This window comes from Microtus pennsylvanicus, chromosome 5 (genome assembly GCF_037038515.1).
Source record: "Microtus pennsylvanicus isolate mMicPen1 chromosome 5, mMicPen1.hap1, whole genome shotgun sequence".
Classification (NCBI taxonomy): domain Eukaryota; kingdom Metazoa; phylum Chordata; class Mammalia; order Rodentia; family Cricetidae; genus Microtus; species Microtus pennsylvanicus.
In genome coordinates this window covers 35612562-35628246 of record NC_134583.1, presented here as the reverse complement: position 1 = coordinate 35628246, position 15685 = coordinate 35612562, and the positions used below count along the sequence as shown (strand labels likewise).

Sequence of the window (15685 nt, the reverse complement as noted above, 5' to 3'; positions counted from 1 at the left end):
GCCTGTTTTCTTCATAAGAACCTTCCTACGGAGACACAGCTAGGGTTAGGAGCCCGCAGCTAGGCTCACAGCCAATGGCCCTGGGGTTAACTGGCCATGCTTTCCTCCTGGCTCTGTTTTGTCCAGTTATCTGGGCTTTAGAAGGGATGCCCCACGACCATAGTTATCACCAGTGTGCAGTAGGCAAATGTCAGCATCTGAGTACATCTGAGTGCTCAACACAGAAGGAAGGGTTCTTGTATCAAACAAAATGAATGTGGAGAAATAAGAGTCACCTTATCAGAAGGGAGCACACGCAGGAAGTGTGTGCTGTGTGAAAGTGGTGTAGGTGGACGGGAAGAGTTCCGAGGTTGCAGCCATGGCCCCGTTGGCTGTGAAAAGCAGCACAGAGCTGGCTCCCTAAGTCTTCAGGCAGATGTTTGGGACACACCAAAGCTTTGTAGAGCAGGATGCCCATAAGGTCACCAAGCATCAGGAATGTGGCCAAGTGAGGCCAGGCTGTGTTACCCTAACTGAAGGCTCTGCCTGCGTGTTCAGGAAATGTCACAGTACTGCAGTGCCCCCTCCCCTGCCCCCTGGAGTGAGAAGTCCTGCACAGTCTGCCCCCAGATCACTGCTTAGACTGGCAGAAATAGCTCAGAGCAATGGAACAGCTCAGGAATGGAGCAGGTGCTCATCCCTTGTCCCCCTCTCTGGGGTCCTCAGTGGCATGCCTGTCAGAAAGCCAGGCCCCACCTGACCTGATATGGCGCAGAGACACGTCCCCAGATGCCAGCAGAGAGCTTGCCAACAAGCCCTGCTAAACAGCGCTTGTGCTCCATGAATGTGTATTTAGAGACTGAGAGAGCATGCAGTTTGCATTCCTAGGGGGGCAGCATTCCTGGGTCAGCCACTTGTTGACTTCCTTAGGATCCTTTAACCAGCATGCTCTTACAGTCACCTCGGTGAGTTGTAGTTCACCATCCTGCCAGCCGTTGCCCGGGAAAGGAGCTCCCGAAGGTTACAGGACCTCAAGCCCCCAGCCTGTGCTTTCTCAGACTGAGGAACCCAGTCTTTCCCCTTACTCCATGAGCCCAGGTGTGCCACTGTTGGATACTGGGCGTGTTAGTAAGCAATGACCGAGAGGCATGTCAGCCTCGCCCAAAACCAACAGGTCCTGCATCTGATGAAAGTTCAGACACGCCATGCAGACTTAAAAAGTGCATGGTTTTCTCCTGTTTCTCAGCCTCTCCTCAGCTCCCAGTCTTCAGGGGCTGATCCTCTTCTGTCCCCCTGGAAAATTCATGATTTCCCTCAGGTCTGAGTGTCTATTAGTAGCACTTGGCAGCCAGCTGCAGCTCAGCCTGCCTGTGACTAGAAAGGAAGCAGGGACAGGAATAGAACAGGCACTCATTCCTTGTCCCCCTCTCTGGGGTCCTCAGTGGCATGCCTGTCAGAAAGCCAAGCCCCACCTGACCTGATACAGCGCAGAGACACATCCCCAGATGCCAGGGCTCTGAAGCGTAGAGGAAATGGAGCGAGGCTGTGAGAAGCCACTGATCTGGCCAAGCCAAAGGCTGGAGGAGAACATTTTATTTTAGGTCTATACAGGGATGACTCAAGGGGAAACAAGTTTTCAGTTAGCCACCTCTGGCCATGCTGCCACGGGTGCCCATCAACTGAGGGTGCCCCTTGCTCTGACTCCTGCCATAGGTGCCCATGGACTGAGGGATGCCCCTTGCTCTGGCTGCTGCCACGGGTGCCCATGGACTGAGGGTGCCCCTTGCTCTCAGCCATTCCAGAGAGTCAGGTTTTGGGGATTTAGTTCTTAGGAAATTTGCAAGGCTAGTAAATGTTGAGTCATAACAGTTACTTAACTCAAAACTTTCTGTGAGAAAGCACAATTTTCTTCCAGGTAGAGAAGTTTAAAGGCCCTGGGTAATAGTCTCCTAGTGGGCATGGCGAAGGAGGCTTTGGCGCTTAGTTAAGGCCCTGGATGATAGTCTTGTGGGCAGGCGAGGGAGGCTTTAGCGCTTAGTTCTTGTGTTTATTTACTAAACACTCAGTAGTGCTTCCCGCATCAGGGAGAGTAGCGAGCTCTCTGCGGTTACGGTTACTCCGTCGTAAACAAAGAACTGTTCTTGTGATCGCATGTTATAAATTAAGACACCAAGGCAAGGCATGAGACCGTGTTGGGCTGCCAGAATTACACTGAATGTTCACAGCCTGAAAAATCCAGTTCCAGAAAGTATGGTTCTAGCCACCGCAGCCTGTGTATCACTCACTCGTGCAGGATTCGGTGGGTGCCAGTCAGTGCCAAATATGCTGACTGTATGTGGAGTGGTTCAGAGATCAGCAGAAAACAGCCCGGGGAAGGATAGCCATAGTGAGGAGACAAAGGTTTTCAGAGCCCACAACAGGGCTGGAGAGATGGCTCAGTGAAGGGTGTTCTGAATAAGCACTGACGCCAGGAAATCGAGGTCCCCTCTTGGGGTCTAAGTTTCATTATTAGAATAATTTAAAAACACTCCACTGGAAGCTTGAGGACAATATCATTAGAATTTAAAAGAACCCAAGACAGGCAAGTTGTGAATCTCAGCAGCTGCCTAGAGGAAGAATGGAGAAGAGAAGGGTTAGAAAACAGAAACCCTGTCACTGAGTTAAGCTGGCATAGAGGAGAGCCACCTGGGTGCAGGCAGCCACATAGGGAGGAGGAGGTCTGGAGGAAGTGTAAGAATGTACCAGAGAGAGCATACCTAGTTTCTACATCTAATGCATGAGACAGGGAAAAAATAAGGAAAAGTCAAGATTCGGAAAGGTGGGTCAGACCCGGCAGACCTTCATAGTGACTTGTAAGGACTGAGCTCCCAGGAGGAATTCTGGGAAGGAAAGGCGCAGTATTACATTAGAAGGCTGGATATAGTTGTGCATGCTTCTAACTCCAGAGCTCAGGAGAAAGAGGTAGGCACATCTCTATGAGTTTGAGACCAGCCTGGTCTACATAGTGAATTCTGGGACAGCTGGGGCTATATAAAGAGACCCTATTTCTCAAAAAAGAATAAGGAAGGGAGGAAAGAAAAGAAAGAAAATCTTCAAAGGAATAATTATTCCATTTATGTCCTAAACGTGGCTCAAAGTGAACCTTCCTTGCTCGGGGTGATTGTACCTTCCTAGGAGATGGTTCCTGATTGACCAGCCTAACTTGGACTAGGTCCGCTCTCCACCCAGACTGAGGGTTTCATTCGATTGACCAGAGGAAGTTCTTTTCTCTTAATGTGCTTTTCATGCTCCTCTGTCAGTGAGGCCTGAGTTTGAATCTCAGCACACACAACACAAAACCCCAAAAATAAAAAAGGAAAAAAATTACAAAAATACACCAAGGCATTAACTCAAGGGACAAATTTACTTTGAAAGGAACATACAAGGCTAGCAGGTGAGCCCTGAGCCCCAACTTTAAGATGAATCTAGACTGTGGTGTCTCATCCCTCATCCCTTACCACTACTGATGTGCTTCAAGATTACAGATAGCAGCATCCACCTCAAGGCTTTTCTCCTGCCCTTTCCCAACTTTTTCAACTTTCAGACAAAAACTATGGTGGTCCTTTAAAAATAATGTCCATTTCCTAAAATTCCTAGGGGTTCTAGTAATTTCCAGAATAAACTCTGGATCCCAGAGCCGTCACAGAGGCCAAAGCAGCCCCACCTGAGCCTGCCTGAGCCTCCATTCCAGAGTGTGTTAGTTGCTTTTTCATCACTGTGAGGAGGCTCTGTAACCAGAGCAGTTCACAGAAGGAAGAGGCTCTTAACTTACAGCTCCAGAGGGCTAGTGTCCGAAATGCAGAGGAAGACATGGAGCAGATGGCAGGAGCGGGAAGCAGAGAGAGCAAGCAGGAAATGGCTGAGGCTCTAAACCCTCCAAGGCCTCTTCTGGTGATATACTTCTTCCACAGGCTGTACTTCCTAAAAGTTATATAACCTCTCCACATAGCACCACCAGGTGGGGAGCAACTCTTCAAATACATGAGCTTGTGGGGGATGCTTCTTAGCGAAGGCTCTGTGCTCCCTCTGAAGCCCGGCATGCAGGTGTCTGCTAGCCTGAGCAGCCTATGTACAGCTCAGTACCCCAACCTCTATCCTTAATTACGGACTCTCAAGTATTGCTTTATCTCTTTTACTGGGACTTAGCAAAGCCTCTTACTAAATGGCTGTGTGTTAGGGATTTCTTGTCTGCCTCTAGAAAGCCTGGTGGTGGTGGCGCACGCCTTTAATCGCAGCACTCACACAATGGGCAGAGACAGGCAGATCTCTGAGTTGGAGGCCAGCCTGGTCTATACAGAGTTAGTTCCAGGACAGCCAGGGCTACACAAAGAAACTCTGTCTCGAAAAACTAAAACCAAACAAAACATAAACAAAAATTTCCATCAAAGCAGAGTCTATGTTTTGTTCCTGTTAGGAGGTGGAATGTTTTATATGTAATATATTCAAATAAATGATTCTCAGACAAATAAATGGATGGATAGGCAGGAATGTGGATGAACAGTGAACAGATAGATGGGTAGGTGGATGAACGGGTGGACGGATAGGGAGGTAGGTGGATGAACGGGTGGACGGATAGGGAGGTAGGTGGATGAACCGGTGGACGGATAGGGAGGTAGGTGGATGAACGGGTGGACGGATAGGGAGGTAGGTGGATGAACGGGTGGACGGATAGGGAGGTAGGTGGATGAACGGGTGGACGGATAGGGAGGTAGGTGGATGAACGGGTGGACGGATAGGGAGGTAGGTGGATGAACGGGTGGACGGATAGGGAGGTAGGTGGATGAACGGGTGGACGGATAGGGAGGTAGGTGGATGAACGGGTGGACGGATAGGGAGGTAGGTGGATGAACGGGTGGACGGATAGGGAGGTAGGTGGATGAACGGGTGGACGGATAGGGAGGTAGGTGGATGAACGGGTGGACGGATAGGGAGGTAGGTGGATGAACGGGTGGACGGATAGGGAGGTAGGTGGATGAACGGGTGGACGGATAGGGAGGTAGGTGGATGAACGGGTGGACGGATAGGGAGGTAGGTGGATGAACGGGTGGACGGATAGGGAGGTAGGTGGATGAACGGGTGGACGGATAGGGAGGTAGGTGGATGAACGGGTGGACGGATAGGGAGGTAGGTGGATGAACGGGTGGACGGATAGGGAGGTAGGTGGATGAACGGGTGGACGGATAGGGAGGTAGGTGGATGAACGGGTGGACGGATAGGGAGGTAGGTGGATGAACGGGTGGACGGATAGGGAGGTAGGTGGATGAACGGGTGGACGGATAGGGAGGTAGGTGGATGAACCGGTGGACGGATAGGGAGGTAGGTGGATGAACGGGTGGACGGATAGGGAGGTAGGTGGATGAACGGGTGGACGGATAGGGAGGTAGGTGGATGAATGGATGGGTGGGTGCGTGGGTGGGTGGTAAAAAGACTGCTCTAAAAGTCTTTATTTTCTGTTTCTGTGGCATAATACCTGATGCCAAGTAAGTGAAAGGAGCGGAAGTTTATTTGGCTCACGGTTCTGGATGCTGAATCTATAGCATTAATGTAGGCATCTAGATGTTCAGCATCTGGTGAATTTGATACGATCAGACAAACCAAATCTACTTGCTTGTCTTCGCCTCCTTTCGGAGCCACTAGTGCCATCACGCCCACATCCGCTTGACTTTTCCTAACACCGTTAGTGTAAGAGTGTGGAAGTCACGTTCCTAGCAAACAGTGTTGGTGGTGGAAGCTGGTGAAGACCTCCCTCAAAGGGTCGCCGAGTGCTGCAGGCAAACGTGGCGGCTCCCAGGCAGAGAGGAGAATGTTCCAGGTCGAAGGGGTGGACTGCCCAAGGTGGAGGCAGATGGACTGATCGCTGAGCTTTGCTTTCTCCTCCCTAGGCGAGTTGGGGAATCCGACTACAGTGATGGAGAGGAGGACTTCTACTACACTGAGATCAAGCTCAACACCGACTCCATGTCTGAGGGCCTGGCCCCGGTTTCACCCTCGCAGTCCCTGACCTCACCTCCCACGTTTCCTGTCCCAGACTGCAGCCGAACAGAAGCGCCTTGTGCCAAAACAGACCCCAAGCCGATGACACCGCTGAGCCGCTCAGCCCCCACCACCCTCTACCTCGTGCACACGGACCATGCTTACCAGGTAACATGCTAGGGTCCTGTCAAAAGCAGCAGCCCCACCCTCAGCCTAGAACTGCAAGAGAACTCAACAAAACACAGTTCCATGCATGGCAACCAGTAATTTAGTTGGTTTTTTTTTTTTATTTTTCAAACTCTTAGTCATGATCTCAAGTCGTAAGTGGTGGATCATGCCTTTAATCCCAGCACTCAGGAGGCTGAGGCAGGAGGATTATGAATTTGAGGCCAGAGCTGGGCTATAGAGTTTAAGGGCAGCCTGACCTACATAGTTGAGACTTGGTCTCTAAAGCCAAACAACAAGAAGAAGGGTCTGGTGGCCCAGGGCTGTGCTCTTGGTTACTCAGGAGCCTGATGCAGGAGGATCACAAGTTTGAAGCTTGCTAAGATGATAGGGCACATCCATGACCATCCTGGGCAAGTTGGTGGTAAAAGGGAAAGCAGAGGGCTTGGGGTGAGCTTAGTCCTAGAGCACTTGTTCCTTTGCCAATCTTCAGAACCGCTGGGGGACAGTCATGACCTCATTCACATGGACCCTGGAGATTGTTCTTGAACTCCCCAGAACCAGCTGAAGGCCCAGTCCCTTAGGAGCTGTTAAAAGGGTAAAACTCCTTAGCCACGTAAAGTCCTCAGGTTGGTGACTGGCATAGCTTCCAAGCATCTGATATGTGAAAATTAAGCCAAAAATGGTGGCATGCACCTTTGAGCAGGGGACCTCTGAGTTCAATGCTAGCCTGATTTACAGTATTAAGTTCCGGGTCTGTCAGGGCTTTTTAGTGAGACCTTGTCTCAGAAGGGTAAAGTCAAGAGACCAGCAATGTATCAGGCTTGCCCCGAGCCTAAGGAGTCACTCAGTCCCCAGGACCTACATGGTATAAGGAAAGAACAATGTTTGGAAATTGTCTTCTGGCCATCCACATGCTATACACATGGCCACAGGAAATACATTTCTTTTAAAGATGTCATTTGTTTTGTTTTGTTTTTGAGACAGTATCCCTCAATATCCCTGGCTGTACACTGGCCTCGAACTCAAAGAGATCCGCCTGCCTCTGCTTCCCAAATACTGGAGCTAAAGGTGTGTGACACCATGCCTGGCTAATTTAACATTTTTAATAAAAACTAAAGTGAATGAAAAGTTGAGCCTTGTTTGGCAAGCTTTGGAGCAGTGACAGAGGTCATACCACGTAGCTGGGATTTCAGCATCTCCACTGCTAAGTAAGTAGCTAACCCTCTCCAGTGGCTGCTAGTGTTCCCCAGTCCAACAGTGTCAGCACTCTATAGAAGTTGTTTCAAATGGAAATTGTTTGAACACTACCCAGACCAATCGACTGGGTCATAGCTAGGACTCCAAAAGCCTAGGGACTTAGAAGTAAATCCTTCTAACACAGGCCATGGCTACCCTAACAATTAGGGTACCTCAGGCAACTTCATAAAAATCTTCCCTGCATTTTTGAAATTACATTCCCCTACCTATTTTATAAAAAAATCCAAATAACTGTATAGTACACTGTTGACTGAGTTTTCTGTCTCGCCTGGTTCCCATAATCTACATTAGTTATAAAATGATTGGCCCATTAGCTCAGGCTTCTTATAACTCTTACAACTTATATTAACCCATTATTCTTGTGTATGTCAGACACATGGCTGGCTCGGTACCTTTTTCAGCAAGGCAGTCACATCTTGCTTCTTCTGTGGCTGGGCAACGAATGCATAGGAATGGGCTTCCTCCTTCCCAGAATTCTCCTGTTCTCACTGACCCGCCTCTACTTCCTGTCTGGTTGTCCCACCTATACCTCCTGCCTGACTACTGGACAATCAGCGTTTATTTAAAATATAATTGACAGAATACAGATTATGGTCCCACACCAGTATCCAATTAATTAAATTGAAATAATCATTTTAATCATTCTGATAGTTTATGTGACTGACTACCATGGTTTTCCATTGTCGTGACCACATGGGGCTGGGCATAGTATTACATGCCTTTAATCCCAACACTTGAGAGGTGGAGACAGCCTCAGGATTTTAACAAGTTTGAGGCTAGTCTAGGTCAAAAAATAAATAAAAAACAAGAAAAAGGGGGGTGGGCTACTATGAACATTCTCTGCCTGTAGCTTTTTTAGCTTTCATTGTAATTCTCAGCAGTGTCATTTCGTTATTGAGTGATGTAGAACATGAACAAAGAGTTTATGGATATTTCTATCTACTGCCAACGTGTTTCCCAATGATGCCAGATAACACAACCGCCATAACTAGCTGGAATATTTGTAATTCAAAAACAAGTAAACCTGGAGAAGACAGATGCAATCACTTTCTATATAGACTTGACTTCTGTCATCTCCATTATAGCTATTTGATCAATTTTAAATTTTTTTATTAAACTTTCATTTCTTTTGTGTACATGTGTATGCACACACATTTGACATTGTACATGTAGAGGTCACAGGACCTTCCACTCTGTGGTCCTAAGGATCAAACTCAGATCTTCAGGCTTGTCAGTAGGCATCTTTACCTGCTGAACCACATCACTGGCCAAGCCTCCAAACATGTTCCGAATACACGATTGTGCAGCAAATATCGTTGTGTCCATTTTCTTAGAATCAACCCTTAAACGTGAGGTGTCTGATGGACAAAACAATGAGAATTTCAATGTATATCACTAAATTACACTTATAAAATATTTATAACTCACATGTACCCATTTCCAAATGTATTGTTCAGGTATTTATTTTCTGATTTGATAGTCAAGAATTACTTGTATATGTCCAAAAATTTGGTGATTAAATTTCAGAAACTGAGAGCCAAAAGCCATGTCCTATGCCTCAAGTAGATTGAGGCGTATGTATAAGATTGCTTCTACATAAGCATATATAAGATTGCTTATATGTATATGAAAGGCTTGTTTCTGGATACTCTATGGCCCTGTTTAGTCTCTGCCTGCTAGCGTACATTCCAGAGCTGTCCTGCCTGTCCCCGTAGCCCAGCTTTGGTAATGAGGGCCAAGACCCTGGACAGCCAATCTTTCCTACAGCCCTCTCTGCTTCCTGTCTCACAGGCCACGCCCCCAGTGACTATTCCGGGGTCTAAGTTCACCCCCAACGGCAACAGTTTCAGCATTTCCTGGCAGTCTCCTCCTGTTACGTTCACCGGCATTCCCGTAAGTACCGAAGCATGGCGAGGTGAGCCAAATGGACACTGAGAGAGCCAACTGTGGGACAGACATGAGAAAGATGGAGTTGGTGCCCAGAACACCACCACGGGTTAGCCCTATGTAGTTGAGGATGGCCTATGACTGCTGCCCCCGCCCCATGAATGCTGGTATTACAGGTGCACTCATCACATCTATTTCCAGAGGCTCATGCTTCCTTCTTTTTTAAAATTGCTTTATTTTTCATTTTATTTGTATGTGTGTTTTGCTTGCTTGTATATCTGTGCACCACATGCATACAGTGCCTTTGGAGGCCAGAAGAGGGCGTCAGATCCCCTAGAACTGAAGTTACAGATGTGAGCCTCCATGTGGGTACTGGGAATCAAACTCAGGTCCTATCTGGAAGAGCAATCAGTGCTCTTAATGACTGAGCCATCTCTCCAATCCCAGGTATATTGTCCTGAATTGACACTTGTAGATTCATGGGCAAGCTGTTGTAATTGAGGTGGGTGCAGTGTCTCTGGGAAAAGATGCTTTCCTGATACTTTAGGAAGCCAGAAGAGCATGTTAGTTGGTGATGCTGGGCTGCACTGTGTGCATCTCCAAGGACTGTAGAGTGAACAGTTTGACCCACCTTTCTACAGAGCTTGTTTACCATTACAAATCTCTCTGTAAATCTTGTTAGTTTGACATATTGTCCTGGAGGTATACCATTTGAAGATCCAAAAGTTAAATAAATTGAAATCACTTTTTTTTCTTTCAAAGCCTAAGCAAAAATAAAATAAAGTAAATGAATGCTACAAGTGCAGCCATATTTAGGTGATAAATAAAAATTAGCTCAATGTATTAAATGATCCTGCTAAACCACTGTGGATTTACTTGGCTCCTAACAGTTCATTTTAAAACATTCTGGATCCGACCTAGTTTTCTCTGAGACTGACCTGCACTGTCCCCGTCTCCACAAGCGGGTGTGACTCCCTATGCGACTCAGAACTAAGCTAACAATAGCAGATGTTAAACCTTATTTTTTCTCCCACACTTACACAAAGCAACTCCTTGGCAAGCCCCAGCAAGTTCTAGAGGTTTCAGCTCCTAAGGATTAATAACTATGCTGTGTTCTGCCCATTAATATTTACCAAACTCAACAAAGGGATTGGTGACAGCAAATGGCCTCCTGCTGGCTTCCAGAAAATACTCCTGTGATTTCTCAAAAACTGCCATAAACATGGAATAATTACTAAAGTCACTGAATAGTGGTAACCCCTGGCCACTCTCAGGGAGTGACCGTGGACACTCTTGCGTTAGTTTTGTTTGTAGCACAGACATTTGTCCACTCCTGTTCCCATTGGATAAGAACCACTTCCTCTCAGGACTTTCCCTTGGGAGACATAAAAAGGCCCAGAGTGCCTTGCTGTTTGCACTTTGCCATTAGCCCATCTGTGATGGTTAGTGCTGCCAACTTGACAGAATCTAGAATTACCTGGGAGGCAGGCCTCCGGACATGCCTTTGGGAGACTGTCTTGTGTTGATAGGAATGGGAAGACTGCGGTAGTGGCGGTAGGGGTCGGGGAGATAGGCAGGCAGAAAAGAACATAGAAAGAGAAATGGGAAGCTGGCCTGCCATGGTTGGCACCATTTCCTGGCTGCGAATCTAGACAGTATAAATGAAGGGAACTTGACAAGAGATGAGTGTGTATCCATCACTCCCTGCTTCCTGATTGTGGCCACGATGTGTCCTTGCGTCAAGTTCCCACTGCCTTGGCTTTCTATCATAGTGGAGTATGCCCTTGAACCGTGGACCAGAATAAAGTCTTTCCAGGGTATTCTATTACAGCAGCAGAAAGGGGGGCTAAGATGCCTTCTTTGATAGCCTAGCGCATTTAGTTACTTTCCCTGTTGCTATGACCAAATCACAACAAAAGTAACTTAAGGAAGGAAGGGTTTATTTGGTCTCACAGCCCACCATGGTGGTGTTGGGTGTGGCAGTGACTGGTGGCGTTGGGTGTGGCAGTGAATGACCATGTCGTATCCATTGTGGTGGTGTTGGTTGTGGCAGTGACTGGCCGTGTTGTCTTCATCGTTGTGGCGTTGGCTGTGGCAGTGACTGGCCGTGTTGTCTTCACCGTTGTAGCGTTGGCTGTGGCAGTGACTGGCCGTGTTGTCTTCATCGTTGTGGCGTTGGCTGTGGCAGTGACTGGCCGTGTTGTCTTCACCATTGTGGCGTTGGGTATGGCAGTGACTGGCTGTGTTGTCTTCACCATTGTGGCGTTGGGTATGGCAGTGACTGGCTGTGTTGTCTTCACCATTGTGGCGTTGAGTATGGCAGTGACTGGCCGTGTTGTCTTCACCATGGTGGCATTGGGTGTGGCAGTGACTGGCCGCGTTGTGTCCACAGTCTGAAGCAGGGAGGTATGAACGCTGCTGCTCCACTCACATCCAGTCTTTTTCCGGGCCCAGGCCACAGGAACCCAGGTTCAGGGTAGGTTTTACGCACTCCCTGGTGCCTTTCTGGAACGCCGTCCCAGAAAGACCCAGAGTGTGTGCTCTAGGTGACACACGGTCGCACCTAGACCGAAAGCTGCAGACCCGCAGTGACAGCTCCTTAGCTTCTGCTTTAACGCGGGAAGACTTTCCAGCACTCGGCCGTTCATCTGGTGTAAAAGTAAGGATAGAGTGAGACAGGGGAGCCTCGGGTTTCCTCACCGCTGCCCCAACAGTCCAAACTCTTGATTTCCACCGCGCTCTGGCCTCGTGCACCAGGCAGATGCTCCACTGTGTAGCCATGTCTCTCTTTCCAGTTGTGATTTTGATACAGGATCTTACTTAATTGTTCAGGTTGAACTTAAAAACTCACACTATAGCCCAGGCAAATGTTGAATTCGCTACCCTGCCTCGGGCTCCACCGTGCGTAGCTTCTTCTGGGCTGTTTTTAAATTAAACTGTCATAGAGATCTCATTCTGGGTTTTAACCAGCTGTCTGTCCTCCCAGTTCCTAAATATCTCTGCAGGATGCCAGCCAGGATTCCTTATGGTGTTTGTTTTCCAACAATGAATCTTCGAAGTCTTCTATGAACACTGTAGCTGTCTCTACCTTCAGTCTTAATCCTCCCCCCTGAACTGGCCTTCTTTTGGTCCAGTGAGTTGTCAGTTAACACCCAGTGCTCAGCTTTTGGGAGCCACCACCCCAGGCCTGAAGGAATTCCTGGTTTATTTACTTACTCACGTACATATTTATTTACAAAATATTTCATTTCTGTGTTAGTTTCCAGGGATATTCTAGCAGCGAGATTGCACTTACATGCACTATCTGGGTTAACTGGAGATTCTGCCTCCTGTGGCTGTTTCTCGTTTATCCTTTTCATTTTGTTGTGTGGTTTTGTGTTGTTTATATACATTTTATATCCGTGTGTGTGCGTGTGCGCGTGCATGCATATGCGTGTATACATGTGTGTGCACAAGGTGTGCAGACAACAGTGGACACCAGTTGTCCTCCTCCGTTGTTCTGCATCTTCTTGTTCCTGGCAGGTCTCTGTACCTGGAGCTCACGTATCTAGTTAAACTGCTGCTTAGTGAGCTCCGGGGACCTGCCTGCCCCGCCTCTAGCACGAGGGCTGCAGTTAGTGAGCTCCGAGGGCTGCAGTTAGTGAGCTCCGAGGGCTGCAGTTAGTGAGCTCCGAGGGCTGCAGTTAGTGAGCTCCGAGGGCTGCAGTTAGTGAGCTCTGAGGGCTGCAGTTAGTGAGCTCCTCGCATCTGCCGGCCCCGCCTCTAGCACGAGGGCTGCAGGTGTCACTGTGTCCATTTTACAGGGGTGCTGGCTTCCACACTTCGGTCCTCATGATTACACCATGGGCACTCTATCAACTACTGAGTCTCTCCCAGCCTCCGTCCCCCATTTCTGATTTATTCTTAGACCAGAGAGTTTGCAGTCTCTCTGGTTTGTAATCTGCTTTGGCCGGGACTCAGGTAAACACTGCAGCAGTCAGACTTGCCGTTCCTATTTTAAGGGTCTGGTGTATTTTTAAAAGCTTTGCTGGACTCTAGAAAGACAAGAATGGAGCACAAATAGTATTCCTTATGCTCCTGCGTGCCCTGGCGGTGCTTTCAGAGAGAAAAGAGTCGGAGCCTGCTGGCCTGTTGCCCCGTGGGCAGGCATTCTGAACAGTCCATCCCACAGCCGCAGGGTTGGCATGTCCACGGACTTCGTGCCAACCAATGGCTCGCCCTAACCCCTAGAAAATAGGGAGCCGGGCAGAATCCAAGAACATGACTGAAGTTCCCTACTCTAAAATGGTTTTAGATCGCAACTCTCAAGTTTTTAAATTATAAAGAACATTAAGGATGAGTCTGTCTAAAAATTCCAAACCCAGTGGTTTCTATGTTATAGACATTTCTTCTGTCTTTGTGCTCTGAGACAGATGCCCCTAGGTGGTCACCCTGGGTCACAGGTGCCTTTCCTTCTGCACTTTGAGCTCTGGTATTGAAGAAAGCCCTGAGGACACTCCTAGAGGAAGCCTTAGAGCAGCCCCCAGGGCTGCAGGCTTCTGCTGACTTTTGTGCAAGCGCTTCCCGGTATATGGCCATGGAGACTCCTGTGCAGACACCGCTGCCCTTCGCTAGCCTGAGCTGGGGGTGTGCAGGAGGAGCAGGCCATCCTTACCACTGCTTTCCTTCTCCTCTTGTCCTGGTGGCTGGCCTCTAGTCTTCACAGCTACAAAATGCCGCTCTCTGTTGTTTTGACTGAAAACTAAGAGGTCTTGGTCCCTTCATCTCAAGCTACCACAGCAAAACTGCATCCAGTAGGCAGTGTAATCAGCAGCCAGTTCCTTCCTGGAAGCCGCAAGTCCAACATCAGGCTGTTGACTGTTTACCTCTGGTGAGAGCTCTCCTGGTTTGGAGACATCTGCAGTTGGAGCTCCGCCTTCCCTTGGCTTTTCTTCAATGTCAACAGTGAGAGAGAAGGGGCACATGCATGCCAGCCCTCTGGTATCTAGTCTTGTTGAGGTGTGTGCGTGCGTGCATGCATCTCTTCTTATAACAACACTGGTCCTATTGGGTCAGGGCCTACACTATGGCCTCATCTCACCTTGATTTCTTGAAGGGTTTATCGTTCAACACACCCAGACTGAGGATTTAAATTCCCAACATAAAATTTTAGGAGAAGTGGGGAGGTCAGGCATGCTGGTATATACCTCTAGTCCCAGCACTTGAGAGATAAAGACAGAAAAATCAAGAGTTTACAGCCAACCTCAACCACATAGTAAATTTGAGACCAGCCTGAGCTACATGTTCCCAAAAGTGGGAGGAAGTGAGTAGAAAGCCCATGCTTCACGTGGGGTAGTGTTGTAGTTCTGATATGAAGTGACATACCACACAGGTTCATGTGGACATCACTCGGTCCCCACCTGGTGCTGTGTAGAATGTTTGACACCTTGAGGGGGAGGGGGAGGGGGAGCCTAGCTGGAGGAAGCAGGTTGATGCTGGAGGCTCCTAAAGTTCATATCTGCTTCCAGCCCGGCCTACCTTGTGAACTCTGAAACTGAGCAGGTCGTGCCCTCTCCCAGCATGGACGAATCCCTGAACTGTGAGCCCGGATAAGCTTCTCCTGTGGGTTGTTTCTGTCACGTATTCTGTCCCAATCACAGGAAAAGTAGCTAGTGCAACTGCTTGCCTAGAGACAGGGTTGTAAATGCTCCTGAGAGATTATTCCAGTCACTATGAGAAAGAGAAGATCACAAGGAAATTTCTCTAAAACACATACAGAGAAGTACCACGAATCCATATGATTGCTCCCATGTGAGGCACAGTTAAAATCCCTTGCTCTAGCGTCCACGAACTCTGATCTCAAGCCTGGCACAGGACTTTTCTAAAGCAACCTCGTGTTGCTCAGCACAGTGCCTGGCATGAGGCTAGCGAGAGATGCTTACGCTTACTGCTGTTGTTACTGAGAACAACAGAGTCAGACTTCCTGTTTAGAAAGTGCTCCGTATAGCTCAAGTGTCCTCACTACCTGGGAGAGATTAGCTGTGATTTCAAACACTATTGTTTAGAGTTCTTTAAACCCCCTGGAAGTCATTATCTACTCAGTAAACATATTGTGGTCACATAGCCTAATAATTGTATTCATTTATAAATAATAGCATCTAATACCATCCATAGTACTACAAAGTATGTTTTATACTTGGTAAAATATACTTCAAGGTAGACTTTTGAAAAAGTTTGAGGTACAAAACAAAGATTAAAATGTAGAGAGCAGGGCCGATGAGATCCTGGGTGGTAAATGCTTGCTGCATCAGATGACAAGCTTGAGGGCTGTCCCTGCACCTCGTGCAGGTGGCAGCGGAGAGTGGCCACCCTGGTAGCCCTGGCCATGTTGGTGTTGAGGGTA

At 48.1% G+C, this 15685-nt stretch overlaps 1 protein-coding gene across 1 annotated transcript in view; it reads left to right on the top strand.

The window, feature by feature from the left end:
- Window positions 1-15685, top strand: part of Znf704 (zinc finger protein 704) — a 192161-nt gene that overhangs the window by 164171 nt on the left and 12305 nt on the right. Inside the window, exons 6-7 of the mRNA XM_075971487.1 lie at window positions 5901-6159; window positions 9208-9309. Of these exons, the coding sequence (XP_075827602.1) occupies window positions 5901-6159; window positions 9208-9309 (361 nt within the window). The remainder of the gene's footprint in view (window positions 1-5900; window positions 6160-9207; window positions 9310-15685) is intronic.